This window comes from Balaenoptera ricei, chromosome 16, assembly GCF_028023285.1.
Source record: "Balaenoptera ricei isolate mBalRic1 chromosome 16, mBalRic1.hap2, whole genome shotgun sequence".
Taxonomy (NCBI): Eukaryota; Metazoa; Chordata; class Mammalia; order Artiodactyla; family Balaenopteridae; genus Balaenoptera; species Balaenoptera ricei.
Window position 1 is genome coordinate 111472323 of NC_082654.1, and position 22642 is coordinate 111494964.

The 22642-nt window shown below is 44.8% G+C and overlaps 1 protein-coding gene across 2 annotated transcripts in view; it reads right to left on the reverse strand.

The window, feature by feature from the left end:
• Positions 1 to 22642, reverse strand: part of NID1 (nidogen 1) — a 94066-nt gene that overhangs the window by 9101 nt on the left and 62323 nt on the right. For both annotated transcript variants that reach the window (XM_059899272.1, XM_059899270.1), the window contains exons 13-15: positions 10436 to 10654; positions 7720 to 7892; positions 2734 to 2860 (exon numbers count right to left, since the gene is read on the reverse strand). In XM_059899272.1, the coding sequence (XP_059755255.1) occupies positions 2734 to 2860; positions 7720 to 7892; positions 10436 to 10654 (519 nt within the window). The remainder of the gene's footprint in view (positions 1 to 2733; positions 2861 to 7719; positions 7893 to 10435; positions 10655 to 22642) is intronic.

Below are 22642 nucleotides of genomic sequence, written 5' to 3' on the forward strand. Positions count from 1 at the left end.
TAGTTTCCTGACTAGAAATACAATCAAGCTAAAAGCTAAAACCCCACCAGGGTTTTACTGGTGTCATCTGGGATGCTTTCCCCTCTGCTGATTATAGAATCGAAGGTCATTAGTACAGCTGGAAGTGGAAACAGGAAGGGGGAGAGCCGAGGATGGAGCTACCCTGCCCCAGGGGCCTGGTACAAGGAAACCATCCCAGCACTGTTTTTTTTTTCTTCTTTCTTTCTTTATTTGGTTGCATCGGGTCTTATTTGTGGCAGGCGGGCTCCTTAGTTGCGGCTCGCTGGCTCCTTAGTTGTGGCAGGTGCAGCACTGTGTTCTTTCATCAATAGAGAAGCAATCCCGACCTTCAGCCCCCTCCATATCGGCTTTCACTAGACCCCTAATACAATCATGATTGTGAATGCCGGCAATGTCTAAGGCCCCTCAAAGGACCCCCACCAGAGGAAGTTTATTAAGAATTAAAAACAGCAGTTTCTAATTTTAAACAAGTTCTTTATTGTTCTAACCAAAAGTAAAGATTTATAAAGTATTAAAATATTTTCCATGTCCCTAGAGGCAAAGGGATGGTGAGACTGAACTCCAAAGGCCCCTTTCAACTTTCAGACAATATCAGAAGAAATCATTCTAGGGTATATTTGGAATGAGTACATCCTGTCTGAGAGGCATGAGCTATTCAGACACACACAGAACAGTGGGACCAGGGAAGGCTGTTCAATGAGTGTCTCTTTACAAGTTCCAGGAAGGAACTCCATGTCATGTTGTCTCTTTATAAACAGCCCTGCTCTTGACGTCAAACCCAAGAGCAACCATACCTCCTTCCCCAACCAGGAAAATACTTCTTTATGGGATAAGGAGCCAAAGGAAAGGCCTGGAAAACCTCATCCTTTGCTGTGAGTCAGGGCAAGATGGGAAGATGTCAGGGCAATATATTCCACACTGATTATGTTGAAAGGAAACAGATGACGATACTTATCAAAGATATTTGGCTAGGACTTTAACTCAAGGAAAGACAGAGAAGCCCAGGATTCAGACGTTACGAAATTAGGAAGAAAAGAAAAAGAAAAGATACACACTGCCATTTTCACTCACTAGGAATGTACCAACACATACCATGATGAAGATGTAAGTGGAAGTTTCTTTCTCTCTTTTTGAAATTAAAAAAAAAATGGATCCCTAGGGATCTTTCTTCTACAAAGATCACATTCTGATTTAATTCTGTGTTTTCACAGTGGGCTTTTGTCTGGAATGTTTCTTACTGTGCTTATAGCTTTCTTGGATGATTATCAGTTCCAAAAGCAACAGGAAATAGCAAACGATGACCTACTCCCCTCTTCCACTGGGTTTTGAAGTCAAATCACAGACAATAGCAACAACATTTTTAACGGTGATAAGATACAAAAAGGCATTTTCAAACTTCTGTTCATTAAAGCAAGCCATGAAAACTAGCAGACATTATTTAAATAGCATACTGGATTCCAGAAAAGGATTTGAGGTCTATGTCCAAAGTCAGACATATTTAACTCAACCTCAGTTTAATTCCTGCTACATCATCTCTTGTGAAGGAGTCAAGGAAGGAAAAACATGCCCCAGGGGCTACTTCGCAGGCACAGGGACCCTTCCAGAGTACCAGTTTCTAGGGAAATGTTAAATTGGAAATTAGAAAATCTACACTTGGCCCCAAGTAAAAAGAAATACCAAAGAGGCTCATATATTTTAAGGATGTATCTTTGATTTGAGTGTTTTGCAGAGGAAACAAGATGATTTTACACAGCAAATATCATTGGCATGACAATGTCTTTTGATTGAAAATATCTGCAAGTCAGCTGATGAGTCACAGACTTAGTAATGTGTAATATTTGACCTTTTCAGTACAGGAGAATTTTTACAGGCCCTTGGATTTTTGTCATAATGGACTTGAATCTTGATAAAACATATCCACCTAAAATAGCCTTGACTTGTTGAAGGTAGACATTAACATAATAGAGTCCTTGGCTTAAATCAGCATCCATAAGTTAAGGAATTGAGGTTAAATGTTGAGGGGTAAGCTGTGCCAAAGTGCCATGTGCTTTGTCATCAGTGATGCAACAAAACCAGAAATGTCTGTAAGAGTTCAGCCTGATTTTCTGTACTCTTCTGGCAATCTGAGCAAGGTCCAGTGGGGGTGAGGTAGAAGAGAGGAGACCCACCCCACCATGAGGTTACAGGTTGAAGTGACAACCCTTCAACTGGAAAACTGTCTTGGGAACAGACTCACTTCTCAGGGACAATATCTGCCAATATGCTCGTGATCCTCCCATCTTTACGATTCATCTGCGTATTGCCTGATGGACCACCCACCCTGGGGCAGACAGTCTGAGAATCGGTTCTAGGCTCAGCAGCCAGAGGGTGAAATGTATATCCAAACTGGATGGTTGAGTTTGGCCTTTATTATTCCTTAAAACTGGCTACAGGAGCTTGCAGAGACAGGCATGGACACTTACCCTGTTTTAATTTTATTCTCCTCAGGCTAGCAACAAATCCCAGCTAAGATGTTCATGATTTAGTGATGAGTCCTCAGAGGACTCTTCAGAGAAGGCTGGAAAGGGCGATGTTTGAGGTTGAGAACCCAGCCCCTCTCAGATTACCATATCCTGTAAGCAACCATACACTGCACCCCTCCCCTCTCTCCCAAGAGCCACGTGGGCTGCTAAAAGCAAAACTGAAAAGGAAGAATGACATTTGCTTGCCCACCTTGTCGGATGATGGTGCTTGGCTCTCCACCGTGCAGACTGGCTCTCCCAATGGAAGGCTGACTGATGTCGGTCCAGTAAACAATCTTGTCCACACAGTCGAAGGCCAGTCCAATGATGACTTTATCCTGGAAGTGCAGACCAGTGGTGAGAGTGGTCCACCTACTAGTGAATGATGATGGCGGGACTCTCTCCCATGCTTAGAGGCACTTAGATACCTTTTGAAATGAATTGTCTTCAAGTCTTTGTCTTTTTTTTTTTTTTTTTGGCTGTGCCACGCAGCATACAAGATCTTAGTTCCCCGACCAGGGATCGAACCCATGCCCCCTGCAGTGGAAGTGCGGAGTCCTAACCACTGGACCGCCAGGGAAGTCCCTCTTTTGTCCATTTTAAAAATTATTGAGTTGAAGGATTTCTTTATATATTTCAGATAAAAATCTGTTGTCGGGGCTTCCCTGGTGGCGCAGTGGTTGAGAATCTGCCTGCCAATGCAGGGGACACGGGTTCGAGCCCTGGTCTGGGAAGATCCCACATGCCGCGGAGCGACTAGGCCCGTGAGCCACAATTACTGAACCTGTGCGTCTGGAGCCTGTGCTCCACAACAGGAGAGGCCGCGATAGTGAGAGGCCCGCGCACCGTGATGAAGAGTGGCCCCCGCTTGCCACAACTGGAGAGAGCCCTCGCACAGAAACGAAGACCCAACACAGCCATAAATAAATAAATAAATAAATAAATAAATAAATAAATAAAATATTTTTTTAAAAAATCTGTTGTCATACACATATATATATGTATGTATGTATATGTATATTTTTTCTCAGTAAAGAGCACTTTTTCATTTTCTTAATGATGCTTTTGGAGAGCAATAGTTTTAAATTTGTATTAAGTGCAATTTTATTTTTCTTTATGGCTAATGCTTTTTGTATATTATCTAAGAAATCTTTGCCCAACTGAAAATCATAAAAATTAAATAAAAGACATAAATATTGGAAAGGAAGAGGTAAAATCACTCTATTTTAAGACTATGATTATTTATGTAGAAATTCCTGGGGAATCTATAATAATATTTTAACTAAAAATTGAATCTAGCAAGGTTGCAGGATCCAAGGTCAATGTAAAATTGTATTTCTACATACCAGCAAAAAGTAGAATTTAAAAATAATAAGGTTTCTAATAGCAGCAAAATATTTAAGAATAAGTATTTTAAAATGTGCAAGATTCTATACTGAATACTATAAAACATTGTAGAGTGAAATTAAAGAAGACCCAAATAAATGAAGAGATGTTAGTTTAATGGATCATAAGATTTAATATTGCTAAGATATACTAAATAGAGTTTAGGATATCCCTAAATAGAGTTAAAGATCTAGTGGTATCCATATCAAAATCCCAGCAGGCTTTTCTTTTCTTTTCTTTCCTTTCCTTTCCTTTTCTTTTCTTTTTGGTAGAAACTTACAAGCTTACTCTAAAATGTATATGGAAATGCAAAGTGAGGCCCTGGGGACCATAGAAGTGTAAGACCAGGATGCTCTTTTACTGGGAGAATCAGGGTTATCAGCAGACACTTGCCCTCCAAAAGTCATGTCATAAAGGAACACAGATCCTTACCATACACCATATACAAAAATTAGCTCAAAATGAAGCAAAAGTCTAAATGTAAGAGCTAAAAATACAAAACTCTTAGAAGAAAACATAGTTGAAAGCCTCATAACATTGGATTTGGCAATGATTTCTTGTATATGACATCAAAAGCAAAACTAGATAAATTGGATCTTATGAAAATTAAAAACTTTTGTTCAGTAAACAACACAATCAACAAAGTGAAAAGGCAACCAACCCATGGAAGGTGATGAAATATTTGCAAATCATGTAACTGATAAGGGGTTGATAGAATATATAAAGAACTCCTACAACTCAGTAACAATAAGAACAAAACAACCCAATTACAAAATGGGCAAAGGATATGAATAGACATTTTTCCAAAGATATATAAATTGTCCATAAGTATATGACAAGATGCTAACATCACTAATCATTAGAGAAATGCAAATCAAAACCACAATGAGATACCACTTCACACATATTAGGATGGCTACAATTAAAAAACAGAAAATAATAAGTGTTGACAAGGTAGTAGGGAAATTGGAACCTTTGTGCTCTGGTGGTGGGAAATGCAAAATGGTGCAGTGCTAAGGAAAACCGTATAGTGGTTCCTCAAAGAACTAAAAATAGAATTACCATGTAATTCCAGGTCTTGTTTATATCCAAAAGAAGTGAAAGCAAGGACTTGAACAGATGTTTGTAAATCCACGTACATAGCAACACTATTCACAATAGCCAAAAGGTGGAAGCAGCCCAAGTTCTCCACTGATGGATGAATGGATAAACAAAATGTGATACATCCATATAATGGAATATAATTCAGCCTTAAAAAGGAAGGAAATTCTGACACATGCTACAACATGGATGAAATTTGAAGACATTATACTAAATAAAGTAAACCAGTTACGAAAGGGCAAATACTGTATGATTCCACTTATAGGAGGTCCCTAGAACAGGCAAATTCATAGAGATAGAAAGTAGAAGGGGATGCAAAGGGCTGGCAGGGGAGGAGGGAGTTATTATTGGATGGATCCAGAGTTTCAGTTTGGGATGATGGAAAAGGTTCCGGAGATAGATGGTGATGATTGTTGTACTTAATGCCACAGTGGCATTAGCTACAGTTAAAATAGCTAAATGATAAAGATAGATAGATAGATAGATACATACATACATACATACATACGTACATACACAGAAGGACAGACAGATAGATGATACATAGATAGGAAGGACGCAGTGAATATTTATAATGTTGTTTCAGCACTCTCCCTCCACTGATCCCATCTCAATTTCCTGCTTTTCATAGCCTCATTTGGCATTTAAGCCTCTCCCCTTGGTCTTGGGGGAAAACGACTTTCACATGGAATTTAACCCACTCCCACTACCCGGGAGTGTGTGCTAGTGGATACGGAGGAAGAATGATGATTACCCCTTGAGGGCTGTGTGCTTCAGTGAGGCAACAGGAAATCACAAAGATCACTTACACATTTGTTCAACAAATACTTTTCAAGTGCCAAGCACTGTCTGGGATCTTCGAATACCACTGTGAAACAAACAACTCCATGAAACAGACGGACAATTTCTGATCTTGCTGTGCTTATATTCTTGGTGGGAAGAGATACATCAGACATAGAACATGTACCCTGATATACAATGTTTCGAGTAGTGCTGGGTGCCTGATGAAAGACAAAGCAGGGTAGGTGGAGGCTGCAGTCTGGATAGGGCAGCCAGGACAGGTTTCTCTAAGAGCTGATGCGCCAGCAGAAATTCAAGTGACATGCGGCAGTGAACTGTGCAAGTGTCTGGAATGAGAGAACTCCAGGCAGCAGGGACAGCAAGTGCAAAGGCCCTGAGGTGGGAGCGTGCGTGGTGAGTTGAGGACCAGCTAGAAGGCCAGAAGGCTACAGCCGGTGAGTGAGGGGGCAGTGGTAGGGAATGGGGTAGGAGAGGTAGCCGGAGGCCATGGAAAGAACTGGATATTTTTCTGGGTTAAGGGAACCGATCAGAGGGTTTTGTGTTGGGGAAGAACATGAATCCAATCAAGGCTGCTTTGCAAGAGGCTTCTGAAAAGCATTTTTACCATGGATGGACCTACAGATTATCATCTCTAGTAAGTTAGTAAGTCAGAAAGAGAAAGACAAATACCATATGACATCATTTATATGTGGAATCTAAAATATGACATAAATGAGCTTAACTATGAAACAGACTCAGACAGAGAACAGACTTGTGGTTGCCAAGGGGGAGGTGGTGGGGGTGAAGGAATGAGAGTTTGGGATGAGCAGATGCAAACAATTACATGGATAAACAAAAGGGATAAACAACAATGGATAAACAAGGTCCTACTGTAGAGCACAGGGAACTATATTCAATATCCTATGATAAAACATAATGGAAAAGAACATGAAAAAGAATGTATGTATATATATATATATATATATATATATATGTATGTATAACTGAATCACTTTGCTGTAGAGCAGAAATTAACACAACGTTGTAAATCAACTATACTTCAATAACATAAATTTCTTAAAAAAGAAGCATTTTTATTTTGCAGACTTTTTTGATCATGTTTCCTCCCTGGTCAAAAAGAAGAGGGGGTATGGCGGTGTGTAGAGATCCATGCAGGAAGAGAAAATAGGGCAGGTGGGAAAGACAGGGGAGTAGGGAAAGGAAGATGAGAAGAAAGTAACATTTCTACCCGGAATCTTCAAGCAGGCTCTGCAACCAGCACTGAGGGGTAAAGAGGATTCCTGCTGGACTTTCATCTCTAAGAGCTGGTAGCCCGCTCGCTACTACTTCTTCACTCCTTAGAGAACCCTGACGGGCCCCACTGCCCTGGCAACCCTGAGTCCACAGCCAGGAGCCTCCACCAGGTCTCAGGTTTGGTTTCCTGGCAGGAGGTCAGGATCCCAGATAGAAAAGCTCCTCAAAAGTGTCTGAGCTCTAACTAACGGACAAAAATTCCCCGACTCACAAAATGCATCTTTGAAACTTTGAAAAGCTCTGGTTACTTACTGCCTCTGGGCAGACAGGAGCATCTTGAGCTGAGCGGCTGCCGAAAGATGAGTCACGTTGCTAATTTAGCAGGGATGGCAACATCAAACCTGGCAGATGCTCACAGACAAGAGAGCAAACTCACATGACGCGCCCACCTGAGGGGTCAGATACCAAAGGGGTCTCTCTGGAAGCCCTACTGTTTCTGCTCCCACCCTCGAGCCTCACGGGGGTGCTTAGGAATACAGTGGCCTCATTTAGAGGTGGACACCCAGGGTCCTGGGTCCAGGGGTCCAGCCCTGGTCCCTGGGCTGACTGCACCCCGCTCGTTGCTCCAGGCCATTGAAGCAGAAATTGTCACCAAGTGCCATCGGCCAGCACTCACCGGGGCGTGAAGCAGCGCCTTGGCTTCCGTCTTGGTCATGGTGCTTCCCTCCAGGGGGAGGTGCTCTATCTTCCCGGTCTGGGCGAAGAGTAGGTGGGTCCCAGGTGGCAGGGGGATCACGGCGGTAGGAACTGAGGGTCCGTGGTGAACCGGGGGAGCCACTGTACTCAGACCTGGGTGGTGGGAGACGGCAGTGAGTAAGGCCCGCGTGCAGTAGGAATGCACAAACGTACGCGTGTGGGCGCGTGCACGGACTCACACACATGCACCCACACCCGGTCACGTCACCTTCATGGCACCACAGACTGCACCGTCGCACGTGCACATTTAATATCCGAAAGCACAAGGAGCAGAAAGACCTCAGTCAGTCAAAGGGCATTTGTGATGAAGATGATGCAGGGCCAGAGTTTAACATTAAAGGTCGACTGGAAAGAAACAATGGCTCAGTCTCCCCCTTAATGGAACTAACCTGGCTATCGGTGCCCTGCTCTGCACATGGGCTGCAGCAGTGAACGGAAACAATGCAACAGCAGCAACCCTGAAACCCTGGCCACAGGGAGCTCGCACCCCAGCAGGAAGCTGCTGAGTATTTTCATGCTCGAGGAGACCGTCTGAGTGGACTAGCCCCACTCACCCCATCCCACGGGGGTGGGAGGGTCTCAGACGCCACAAACGGGAACACAGGCCTTCTGGGCTTTCCAGAACGAAATGATGGGCAGGGCTAATCCTCCCTCAGACTCGGCCTTGCCTCCTACCTGCTGACCTGGTGGCCCAGCACAGCTCCTGGCTCACCTGACAAGAGAATGTCCCAGGAGGGGACAGGCAGCCTGGGCTGCGGGTAAGGAACACGCAGTGGCTGTCGGGAAACCTGGGTCCCAGACCTGGCCCTGCCACTCGCCGTGTGGACACGTCGTGGACCTTCCTGGGCTCGTTTCCTGCTCTCTGAAGTGAGAGAACGAGACCAGGTCAGCACCGAGCTCATTTTCAGTTCTTTTCTCTTGTCCATCTTGCCTGTTATACCCAATCAATGATATAAACCAATCTCGTGGACCTTTTTAATATCTCTGGACTCTATCCCTCCAAACTCACTGCCAGCACCTCAGGTCAGACCCTCGCCGTTTCTCACCTGGATTAATTAGAAATACTGCAATTAATTAATTGCACCCGCCTCCCCACCACCAGGGCCTCACTCCTCCCTCTCAGCTCTTCTAAAACAAACCTGGTCACATCAGCGCCTGCTCGAAACCCTTCCTGGGCTCCCCTCTGCCCTCAGGACCAATCCAGACCCCTCAGCGGGGCATCTGATGTCCTTACCTCCATTCTGCTCCCCTCCCACAGGACACAAACCCCTGGTGGTTTTTTTCCTGCCTCTCCGCCCTTTCCTGCTGCCTGGACCATGGGCCTCCTCAACCCCTACTCCCCAGCGCAGCTGACTCTGGCCCTGCTCAAAACCTTGGTTCTCACGGTACTGCTCTGCAAAGCCTTCCTGGGCTAGCCCGCAACCCCCCAAGCCACTGTGCTTCCTGGCCCACCTACTCTCTCTTAAGGTTCCTTTCCCTACCCTGCACCTGTTTACCTGTCCTCTGAGGTTCTGGGGCTGGCACTGGGGCTTCCCTCTGTGGGCTGCCAGCACTGACCACACCAATCTGACACTCAGTTAATGTTGGCTGGCTGGTGTAATGAAGTTTGTGAGTGATCACTTCTCACTTCCTTTTTTTTGGCCACCCTTCGCAGCATGTGGGATCTTAGTTCCCCGACCAGGCATAGAACCCACGCCCCCCTGCATTGGAAGCGCAGAGTCTTAACCACTGGACCGCCAGGGAAGTCCCTGTGAGTGATCACTGCTTACTCAGCAGCCTCTTAGCAGCTTTGGGAAACTATCTGGTAGGGGATCAGTTTATGATTATTAGCTAAATGGAGAATGGAGAGGCAAGGACTGATTGTATTAGATTTTGGTAATTTGTGACAATTACCATTTTCTATGCCTGTGACAGAACTTTAGAGCTGAGAAGCATCCTAGAGATTATTTTGCTCGAATCCGATGTTGAGGCCGAGGATGCTGAGACTCAGGCAAGTATCTGTCCAGTGTCACACAGCCTGGCCCCCAGCTCGGCGCCTTCCCACCGTCATGGACTGTCGCAGAACTATCTTGCAGAAACCTTTGCGGCTGTTAGCTCCTGCCATTCTAAATGGACCGAGTACCTAAAGGTCAGGCAAGTGTACCAGGAGGAGAACAGTTCCACACCTGAGTTAGCCCCTCCATGCCTGGGGAGGGGCTCCGGTTGGTCTCTCCCATCCCTGCACTGTGTGCCAGCGCAGAGCCGCTGGAACGCTGGGCCACCCACTGCAAGGTTTACCTCGGGGACCCCTGAGCACACACCCTCTCTGCTACCAATTGCAGCCTCAATGCAGCGGGTCCTGCCCATCGTTTGCACAGAACAGGTTTGCACAAAAAAAGAAGAGGAAAGGGTAAGAGGGAGGAGAGGGAAAGTGGGGAGAGAGATGGTGGGGGTGGGCAAGTGATGGGGAGATGGAAAAGGGGGCTGCAGAGGGGAGAAAGGGAGGGAGGGACGGGCTCCGAGCCAGTGGAGCAGGTCAGGATTTAGGGCAGGCAGAAAGTGCCAACTGCACCTTTGGCAAGGGTCCCCGGCAAGGGTCCCCAGCGATGCTTGCAGGTGCTGAGACTTCCTGTCTCCAGCACTGTCCTCTGACTTACACGGTGGCCTCATCCCGGGCGTGGTCCTGGTGCCCTCCACCTCGCGGCCGTCACGGTCCACACACCAGCAGTAGCCAGTGCTGCCGTGGCACTGGGTGGGCGCGTAGTGTCCGTGCTCATCACACTCGGGAACAAACAGTCCCGGAGGCCGGGGGCGCTGGGGGTCCACCGCCCCGAGGATGTGTTCTCGTTCATGCTGGCATCGGGTCTTCTCCACTTCTATCAGAGAGGCGAGCAAAAGGAGGGTCATCAGCTCAAGTCCCCACATCCCACTCAGAACCTCAGGAGCTGCCGGTTCACTACTGAGTTTTGTTTCATTAATTTAAAAAATTTTTTAATTTATTTTTATTGAAGTCTAGTTGATTTACAATATTATATTAGTTTCAGGTGTACAACATAGTGATTCAAAATTTTTATAGATTATACTCCATTTAAGGTTATTATAAAATATTGGCTATATTCTCTATGCTGTACAATATATCCTTATAGCTTATTTAAACATTTTTTTTAAATTTAATTTTTATTTTGTATTGGCGAATAGTTGATTTACAATGTTGTTAGTTTCAGGTGTACAGATAAGTGATTCAATTATACACATACATATATCTGTTCTTTTTCAGATTCTTTTCCTATATAGGTTATTACAGAATATTGAGTAGAGTTCCCTGTGCTATACAGGTCCTTGTTGATTGTCTATTTTATATATAGTAATGCATATATGTTAATCCCAAATGTTTTATTAATTAAAAAAAATTTAAACATCATTATTATTTAGTGAATTTAACGGTCAAGAACAGTATACCTACATTTTCTTTTCCTTCCTAGGCCATGTTTTTTTTCAGTTTTGAAAAACTGAGGCAAACTGAGATAACATAAAATCAACCTTTTTTTTTTTTCTTTCTGGCAGCACCATGTGGCTTCTGGGATCTTAGTTCCCAGACCAGGGATCGACCCCAGGCCCTCAGCAGAGAAAGCACCGGGTCCTAACCACTGGACCGCCAGGGAATTCCCCAAATCAACCATTTTTACAGTGAACAATCCAGTGACATTAGTACAGTCACAATGCTGAGTGACCGACCACCTCCTCCCTGTAGTACCAACGCATTTCCTCACCTCAAAAGGAAACCCCAGACCTATTAAATGGTTGTCTCCACTTCCTCCTTCTTCCCAGCCCCTGGCAACCACCAGTCTGCATCTGTCTCTATGGATTTACCTATTCTGGTTATTTCACATAAATGGAATCGTACAATATGCGACCTTTTGTGTCCAGCTGCGTTCGCTCAGCAGAATGTTTTCAAGGTTCATCCATGTTGTAGCCATATAATAGTACTTCATTATTTTATTTTTTTAAGATTTTTTATTTATTTTTTTTGGCTGCACCACGCGGCATGTGGGATCTTAGTTCCCCGACCAGAGATCGAAGCCGCGGCCCCTGCAGTGGAAGCTCAGAGTCTTAACCACTGGGACCGGCAGGGAAGTCCCAGTACTTTGTTCTTTTTTGTGGCTGAATAATATACTATTGCATGGCTACATCACATTTTGTTTATCCATTCATCACTCGATGGACAGCACTGACATTTGTTTTAAGAAATTTTAAGTGTTTCTTAAATGTGTCCTTTTTATCATCACCAGCTTCTTGATTACCCACACTGAGTCCGGGTCAAAGATTTGGGGGACCAAAGACCACAGGGCACATGTACCAACATTTGTATGTTTCCTTTTAATTACGTGCTAGTGTTTGGCATGAAACATGGCCTTTTGACTGTGTAACTCACAGATCCCAAGGCTGGGAAATACTGCTCTATCTTTGGGAAATTGCCGATGAGAAGCTATGAACTGGCATAAACTCCCATGTTTATAGAGTTGTAAGTGGCAGAGTTGCAGCTGCTTCCACGCTGGCTAGACTCCAGCCACCACAGCACCCAGCCAGGCCAGCGCTGCCATCACCTCTGCGGCATCCACCACCCAAAGCGATGCCCAGACACTGCCGAGAGCCACACTTCAGCCAAACTGAACCACGTCTGCTGCCCCTCTCCTGCGGGCCTTTCCATGTGCCGTTCATTGTGTGACTCCCCGCCCCCACTCCTCCTGCCCGGTGAATCCTTCAAGAATCAGCTCAGGCATGTGCTTCTCGGGCCCTCCAAGAGCTTCCAGGATGCTCTGGCCTCGCCCGCCCTGTGACTCTCATCACACTAATGCTGAGACTCTAAGGCTGTTCCTGGTCTGTCTCCCTGAGCACATTCTAGGCTCTGAGAAGGTAATGAGGGACTGCATCCCCTTAACCTTGACTTAGGAAGCCCCTCCTGGGCTGGAGTGGGGATGGACATGGGAATAAACCCCAGGCCCTGCCCTCAAGGAGCTCCCAGTCTGGAGGGAAGGGAACAAGCAAACACACAGTAACCATCCAATGAGTCAGTGTCTTGACAGAGGAGCCCAGGACACAGCACATACACACAAGAGGTCCTCTCTGTAGGGCTTGGAGAGCAAAGGCGTGCTGAAGTGCGTTTTTTTGATCTTTACTGGAAGATTGTGGTTATATAATTGAGGGCAGGGCTCCGCTGACTTTTCCTGCTAAGGGGCAGAGAATAAATATTTTTGGTTATGTGGGCCATATGGTCTCTGTCACAACTCAGCTCTGTGGATGTGGCATGAAAGCATCCAAGCTTAATACATATTGTAAATGAATGAGTGTGCCAATAAAACTTTATTTACAAACAGTGGGCCAGATTTGGCCTGTGGGTCTGTAGCTGTCAACCCCTGCTCTAGGGCATTGCTAGTTATGTTAGGGAGAAATCTTATATAAATACTCTAATTAATATATTAATGTATATTAATATATTGCTGTGTTCATAATATATATATTGTAATAATAGAGTATATAATAATATATTACATATTTCACAGAATTTTGTGTCTGAAAAATGTTTTTGATGTTCAGTTCCACCACATCTGGCCCTGTCAGCAATGCTGGTTGACCAGCGATGGCAGGAGTAACTAATCCCACGGTATTATTTGAGGCGTGAGTAGAATGTGATGAGACAATGTAAACGGCTGGAATTTTAAGTCTTGCACTCCAGCGTTCATCTGTGACTGTATCTACACCAGATGAAGGAAGGAAAACAAGTCTGTGGGCCACAGATAATTTCGGGGAGTGAGTTAAGCTAACGTGTGTGTGTCACCGTTGCCATAACACGTTCAGTGAGCAGGGGGTGTCCTAGGCACTGGGCAAGTGGGTGCAGAGGGCCCGGGGCTGGGCTAGGAATCCAGAGACCTGGGTTCTAGCGTTCATCTGTGACTGTATCACACAAGAGATCCTCTCTGTAGGGCTTGGAGAGCAAAAGCGTGCTGGAGTGCTTTTTTTGATATTTACTGGAAGCTTGTGGTTATACAATCGAGGGCAGGGCTCCACTGACTTTTCCTGCTAAGGGGCAGAGAATAAATATTTTTGGTTATGTGGGCCATATGGTCTCTGTCACAACTCAACTCTGTGGATGTGGCATGAAAGCATCCAAGTTCAATACATATAGTAAATGAATGAGAGTGCGTTCATCCGTGACTGTATCTACACCAGGCCTTCACAGTGTGTTCAGTGATGTGCTGCCGATGACTGTTTAAAGTGCCTTTGTGCTGCCAGTTTTCACATCAGCCTGCTGGACATGGCTGGCCCCTCGATTAGAAACAGCGAGCCTGCCAGGAAAGTGTGTGTTGAACCTGGGAGGGGAAACTGGGTCTGCTTTCTCTTTTGCCCCAGAGGCTAATATAAAAAACAAAAGGCCCTACTGTATAGCACAGGGAACTATATACAATATCCCGTGATAAACCATAATGGAAAAGAATATAAAAAAGAATGTATATATGTGTGTAACTGAGCCACTTTGCTGCACAGAAGAAATTAACACATTGTAAATCAACTACACTTCAATTAAAAAAATAAAATTAAAAACAAAACAAAAACAACAACAACCACCACAAAACGTATTTGATGTAGGAAGAGCCAAACAAAGGCACAAATAATACCATCTGGTTGATGATAAAAATGTTGGTTTTCTTCACTCTTGGATGTAGGGCTTGTTTACTTCCTCGGTATCTTACATTTGTACAGGGCTTTAGTTTCTATACAAGCTGTCTCTGCTCACACATCGTTCACTTAATTCTCACTATAATCCTATGCAACAGGCAACTACGGTTTTTACGTCAAATGAGAGAACGGAAGCTCAGATTGGCTTCCCCAGGCCACGGCACTAGCGAGTGGCTCAGCTCAAGCTAGAACCCGGGTCTCTGGATTCCTAGCCCAGCCCCGGGCCCTCTGCACCCACATGCCCAGTGCCTAGGACGCCCCCCACACACTGCATGTGTTATGTCAACAGTGACACACACAAGTTAGCTTAACTCACTCCCCGAAATTGTCTGTGGCCCACAGACTTGTTTCCCTTCCATCAACATATGTATATAGTGCTGCCTTTCCAACTAGAAAACAGGCCTGGTATTCTGTGTACTGTCAACCAAATCAAACTTTTAAGGGAGGAAGGGGTACCTCCCTTGTACGTGGCTGACAGTTTTGGGTTAGCCAATACACAAAATCTCAAGTGATCTAGAATTTCCAGCGGAGCTGTATCTCAACTGTATCTTAAGTGCTGTTATCTTGAACTTATATTAAGGTGGGGGAGACCTCAGCTGTGACTCAGGAAACAGAATTTCAAGTGTGTGTTTTTTTTGTTTTTTGTTTTTTGGCCGCGCTGCGTGGCTTGTGGGATCTCAGTTCCCCGACCAGGGATCGAACCTGCGCCCTCGGCAGTGAAAGCGCCGAGTCCTAACCACTGGCCCGCCAGGGAAGTCCCCAAGTGTGTTTATGGAAAGCTGTGATATCACCGTGTTCCCTGGGATGGCTTCTCAGCCTGGCCCACAGCAGCCCCTGTGGGCGCCTCCCCTGAGGGCTCCAGGCTCCCACAGGGAATGTCCCACTGTGGGTGGGGTGGGGAAGGGATAATAAGGACACGTCGGCCTTGCTTCTGGTTGAGGCAAGATTCTCTTTACTCACCTAGTTTAATCTGCTCGGGGGAGGAAGCATTCGAGACCTGATACTTATCCAGGGAACAGCAGGGAGTCTGGGGTGACTTTTCTCAAATTGGGGACAAAGAGAATGAGAGGAAAAGGAAATAGATGGAGAAGAAAAAAAGCACATGTTTTTGTCTCTTGATTTGCATCCCATTCCCTTGCCTGATTAAACTTCTTCCTAGGTGTTAATTCAAATAAATAACTCTTGTAGCCTCTGATATACTCAGTGGGATGGAGGAACTTGTTGGGGGCTTCCGTTTATTCAACCTCTTCCTGCACAGTCCACCCCCCTCCGTAAGGGGCCACCTGATCCCAGTGGCACTGCCACACACACACATCTTGGGATGAGCTAACATGGGCGTGGTGAAACCATGCCTGGTCTCTGCTGGGTTTGAGATTTTGGCTCCTGGCCTCATCTCCTGAGCTGCCAAATGGACCCTTGTTAGTCCAAGACTGCCAAATTTCCAAGAACGGGAATTTACAAGTAAGAGAACAATACCCATCTGATGTGAGGTTTCCTAAGGACACCACCACAATCTCCACCACCGATGATGACGATGGTGGTAAAAATCTCTCTACTTATGAACTCTCTTCAGGTCCCTTCCCAACATTTGCCCCCAATTCTTACAGGACTGGTGAGGAAGGAGAATGCCCAGAAAGGGGGAAATAAACTAGCGATTAGCAAAGGGCAAAAGGGGAGGGGAAAGCAGAAAGGTCACAAAGCAGCAGGAAGAGAAAATGCACCTCTAGCCTGTGTGCCGTCTCATCGTGTGAAACTGCGTCTTTGGGTTTTACTCCCGTCTCCTCGGTCCACCCCCAGCATCCTTCCTCTCCTGACACCCTATTAGTGTGGGCCTTTTTTTTTTTTTTTTTTGGGCCCTACTGTGCGGCTTGCAGGATCTTAGTTCCCCGACCAGGGATCGAACCCGGATCCCCGGCAGTGAAAGCGCAGAGTCCTAACCACTGGACCGCCAGGGAAGTCCCTAGTGTGGGCTTTTTAAATTGGTGTACCTCTCAGATCAGGAACCCCATGGACCCTTGAATCATTTATGTATTTGTGATAAGCATTTACTGAAACCTCTGCGAGCCAGGTGCCCGGCAGGTTGTGGGCATCTTCGCTAGATACGAGGGCCCTGGGAGTTCACAGGACCCCACCAGGGTAACGCATTGTGAGAAGTGGCTGGTAGTGGTCGAACAGGCTGCTTGGGAGCCGAGAGGAGGACCCCCTCGGTCAAGGGGTCACCTGACACCGAGGGCAATCAATCTGCAGTGTTCCTCATACACCCCTAATACTCCGCGTGGTAGAACCCAGTGGCCTGGGTGTAGCACTCACCTCAGGCTGGAGGTTTTCAGGCCGTGCATGGAGGAGAATAAAGAAGCCAAGAAATTCAGGATATTGGTGAGGGTGGTTGACATGATGCTCCTTGGGGTTACGGTGAGAGGACTTCGAGAAAAAGAAGGGATGGAGAAGCTGACTTGGAAATGAGGCTGTGTGAGGCTACAAGGCAGGGAGGTGGTGGCTAGAGGGGGCCACGGGCCTCAAGACCATAGGAGTTCTCCAGCCTCTGGGGGCCTCGTTTTCAGGATCCTCTACGCCCTGACCTCACCTGAGCTGCTAAACCGTATCTCGTCCCCACTATTCCTCCCCATCTCCTGTTCAAATCCTACCCATCTTCCAAGGCCAAATCCTACTTCTCACGCTTTCCCTCACTTCCCTAGCCCACCTGGATCTCCTCTCCCAGCCACTGGTTACCACTTACAGACTCGCTATAGTTTCAAGCGCTCTCTTCTCCTGCCCAGGGGCAGTGTGAGCTCCTCCCGAGCGCAGACATTACTGTTTATGTGCCGAGTACAGTGACAGGCATATCACAGATGCTTAAGAAATATTTAGCAATTGATCCTGGCTAGTTAGCCAGGTGCCTTGGGCAAGTTAGGTGGCTTCCCTAACCCTCGTCCATTCAATGAGGTTAATCGTACCCCCAATGACACATACCAGCCAATGATGGAGAAAACTAAGAGGTGTGGTATCCTGGACACCAAAAGAAGAAAGTGTTTTAGGCGGGAAGGTGAGGTCAACTGTACCAAGCGTTACTAAGAAACGGGGGGGCAGGGCTGAGATCTAACAAAAAGTGAAGGTCATTGCTGACTTTTATCGGAGCAGTTCCAGGGTGGGGAGGGGGGTTGGGGGATGGTAGGGCAAAGCTGACTGCAGTAGTGAAACCGAGCAGGACCCTGTGTGGCTCCTGGGCACAAAAGCCTTCCTGTGTCCCCCCATTTCTTGATTACAGGAAATAGGCTTCATTCAGCCTCCAAGACCTTCCCTGAGTTCCAAGGGGTAGGTTCAAACAGATGCTAATCAGGGAAGGCACCGGATGCAGAGACAAGGGAGGAGTAGTCAGGAAACAATAGCGCAGCCTTGGGGCAGGGTCCTGGTTCCTCCTCAAGGGATACACATAACAGTATCTTTGAGCTATTTTGCAGACACTGAAACCCTCACCAGGTGGAAGAAGTTGACTGTTTGCTGCCCACGAGCACGTAGACCCCAGACTGGCTGGAACCAAAAGGCTGGTGATGCAGGCTCCCGCTTACCTCACCACCAACCAATCAGAAGAAGGTCCACGAGCTGATCACGCCCTCTTTGAACCATTGCTATAAAACTCCTCACTACTCCCTCCAGGTCGGGACATACAGTTTTGAGGGCATTAGCCTGCTGTGGCCCCCTTTGCCTGGCAAAGCAATAAAGCTCTTCTTTTCTACTTCACCCAAAACTCTGTCTCCGAGATATAATTGGGTATCGGGGTACAGAGGCTGGATTTGGCTTCAGTAGTTCAAGAGGGAATGGGAGGCTCTGGGAAGAGGGTAACAGCCTAGTTTTAGAATCTAATTACAGACAGAATAGCTACAAAAGCCATGGGCAACATTTACAATGAAACGAGGTGACCAGGTTGTCCTATGAACCCCCAAACACAAGCAGGGGTCACAAAGCCCCCCTGGTGTCAGTGTCTGTGTAGAGAAAGGAGAGGGAAGTGGCAGCAGGGCATCTAACAGTTCTGGGAACAGGAGAACCCCAAGAGCTAACAGGTACTCAGCTGGAAAGCAGGCCAATTTGAAAATGGTAGCTGAAACCTTGGAAGGATTTTTCTACTCCGAGATGGAATGTAAAGCCAATGGCGGCTGGAAGATCTAGCCCCTACTGGGGAGAAAGTGCTGGGAATGGGATCAAAACTAGGGAGGATGAAGATGACACGTACAAGGAAAGAGAAGGTCCAGCGGGGGAGGGGAGCAGAGCCAGGAAATCGTAATGTAAGCTGAAATATTTTTAAACACTTCACCAAAAGAGCAGAAGAGGAAGCTCTGTGTTGCTAGAAAAAGTTATCTGCACCAAGCTTCTTCCAGAAAGTTCAGGAAAACTAAAACTCTCATAAAAATGAACAACAGAAAAGTATGGAGGGCAAATCCAACACAAAGTTACTATAAGGAAAAAGGATATAAAAGGATAGTCAGGAGTACAACAACCCTACAGATAGTGAAAGCTTGCCAAAAAGATGTGCTAACGGATCAAAACTGTAATCGTCTATTGGGCTGGCCAAAAAGTTTGTTAGGGTTTTTCCGTAAGATATTATGAAAAAACCCAAACGAACCTTTGGCCAACCCAATGTTTCAGCTTAAGCAAAAAGACAGTAGAAAATGATAAAAAACAGGAAAGAACAAAATGAATCAGCATTTGAAAAACTCAAAAATGAGGCAACAGAATTCAGGAAAGAAGTAGAAACTTTTAAAAAAGAATCATTTCAGAAATGAAGACTCAACTAGATGGAACACAAAGTGAATAAACATAACAGAGTATGCCTTAAGAGAAACAGAAGGTGGAAGTGAGGAAAATGTTTAAAGACAAAAAGAAAGGATATCAAACAAAGTTAGGAGATTCGGGCAAATACTGGAGATAGGCAAAGAAGATTCAATATGCAAAATGGAAGTCCCTAAAAAATAACCCAAAGCAAGGAAAGAGAACAAATACTAAAACTAAAATTCCAGAAAAGTTTCCTGAAATTAAAAGATGTGAAATGACAAATTGAAAAAGCACACTGTGTAACTAAGACCCAGAACAACCAACACCAAGTCATATTCTAGTAAAACTGTTGAACTTTTGAAGGGAACTATGGAAGAGAAAGAAAAACATCCTTTGGACATCCAGGTAAAAAGGGGAAAATTATCTTCCGATTATCATTTGCCCTTTGGACAGCCATGCTTTATGTCAGAGGAATATTTGAGATAGTCAAGGAAAGAAAATGAACCAAGGAATACTGTTTTCATGAGCCCTTCCTGAGAAATTTTCTAGAGAACAAGCTTCTGACAACCAGATAACTAGAGAGGCATTGACATAAGGACTGGTAACAAGCAATAAATAGTGACTTGTTGAACTAAGACCAAATGAGGGTTCAAAGTGAGAGAACATAGGGACTTCCCTGGCGGTCCAGTGGTTAAGACTCCCTGCTTCCACTGCAGGGGGCGTGGGTTTGATCCCTGGTCAGTTAACTAAGATCCCACGTGCTGCAGGGCACAGCCAAAAAACAACAAACAAACAAACAAAGTGAGAGAATATAGTAGGTGTTGGTTACATGTACATGCCCAGGCAATGTAGATATAACTGTAAAAACAGGAGGGCACGTGCAAAAAATTTTAATTGTTCTAAGAAACTGTATTGGTGGTATGTAGTATTTGAATGCTCAGCCTGTTATGTGTGTGATGTGGAATAAAGTAAATCCGGACTTATGTTCTATTCTAATTCTTACATCCACTGTGCCCTTGAGAACCAGGATTCTCAGTATGGAAGAAAGGAGATATGGATACAATCTAGACAGTGTAAAGGAAAAACCCTGTGGTCATGTATTTGAATTGGAACTATCAACACAGACACATGAATTCCTAGCTCTGTCTGAACATTTCTACTACTTAGATTGTGGTCCTGCAATGCTATTTCCCACTAAAAGAAACCAGAGCTTCATGGAAAAAAGGCTGGTTCTAGTTCAGAGAGCAAGGGAGATATTAAAGACCACAGTGGACCCTCTGTATCTGCAAGGTTCCACATCCTTGGATTCAACCAACTACAGATCGAATATATTAGAAAAAAAAAATCCCAGAAAGTTCCTAAAAGCAAAATTTGAATTTGCCACACAATTTACATAGCAATTTTCATTGTATTTACAACCATTTACATAGCATTTACATTATTTTTACAATTTTTTACATACCATTTACATTGTATTTATAATTATTTACATAGCATTAGGTATTATAAGTAATCTAGAGATGATTTAAAGTATCTGGGAGGATGTGGATAGGTTATATGAAAATACTACACCATTTTATACAAGAGATTTGAGCGTCCATGGATTTTACTATCCTCGGGGGTTCTGGAACCAGACCCCCATGGATACGGAGGGATGACTATACTAGGATCATGTCAAAAGGACCAGGAGCCAACTCGAAGAGGTTCCCATGGGCCAAAGATGGGACTCTGAACCACAATGAGAATAATGATTACAACCAATTGATATCCATGAGTCTATAATGCTATTAAAAAACTAACAATTAATTAGCAAACTTCAGTGGCTAATAAGGAATCAATCTGTTATCTTATCAACCAGTAAAAAAAAAAAAAAAAAGGGAAAGATCCAAGCATCTATCCTGCTTTTTCTTTATGAAATGTACCACTGGGCATCCAAAGAGTAGATGAGGGGAAGCATTTCTTTATAAGTATTCCAACTAATAAATGAAAAAAAACAAAAACAAAAACCCACCATGATGATAGAATTAGACTATTGCCATTTTGTTACCCACTAAACATTAATGGACCTAAGCAATGAGCATCAATTCCAATGAATAAAGGAGAAAGAAATGATAGAATTAACGTCTCACCATTTGCCACTCCCTGGAAATTAATGGATCTAGGACATAATCATTAATGGCTCCTAACATCACCTGGAGTGAGACAAGCAGACTTTATGCGCTTCTGATGGAAGGTAAGACCACCACTTGTCTTGCCGAAAGGACTGAACCCAAGTCTGATCAAGCCTCTGGACTCAGCTGCCAGTTTGCAGATGATATGGAGAACAGAGGAGCATGCTGAATTGCCCCCGACTGTGCAAAACTACAGCTCAAAAGTCTTGGGTTCTTCAATAGATGAACTTCAAGGACAAGAAAGGGATGGCAGAGGGAACTAGAGGTAGAAAAATGAGCAACTCTCAATCTGTAGTGTCTAGGAATGTACATGCATGATAAAACAAGAAATGCAAGGAAGTGATTTCTGTGAAGGTGATGTTGGTGGTTACTTTTGGAGAGAAGGAGAAGGCAATGACTGGAACAGAGCACCTGCAGCAGCTTCTGGGGCTGGTAAAGTTCTACTTCTTGACCTGAGTGGTAGTTACAGGGGTGTTCACCTTAGCTATCCATCCTTGAGCTATCCATCTGTTCTATACGACTTCTGTATCTATGTTTTATCTTACAATAAAACGGTAGAAAAAAGGAGAGAAAATGGGAGAAGAGGAAGCGGAAGTAGAACTCCAGACAACCCTCATGAGGAATTAAACACTATGAAAGGGAGGAGGAATGGGACGGCAGTTGGGGAGGGGTGGAGGCTCAAGGGAAGTCCTCATTTGTGTCTTTTAGATGAGAAATGGCTTCTCTGCAGGCTGACTGGAATTATCCAGTAGAGATGGAAAGAATAACCATCCAGGATGGGAGAGGCTACCGCAGGAAAGACAATTTCATCTCAGACAAACAATAATCTGGCACATTAAATGAATGTTGATTGGAAATTTATGATTTGACATTTGGTTGGTATTTAATTTGTAAATGTGCTTTGCTTTTATAGTTATAGAAGAAGTTGATACCTAGATTTCTCCATAATAATCTAAGCCAACCCTGGAGATCTTAAAAATGTTTTTCTTTCAAAAAGGGTCTTACTCAATTTTGAGAAAAGTTGCTTTAGAAAATTCTTTTCTATAATGAGTTCAAGAAACCTTTTTGTAAACTAAGAAATTATTCGGGCCTCATGTTCCTTATTTACAAAATAAAGGAGATGAATTACAGAATTTCTGGAGCCCTTTCCAGCTCTCAGTGGGAAATTCAAGTTTTCTAACAGCGGGTTTG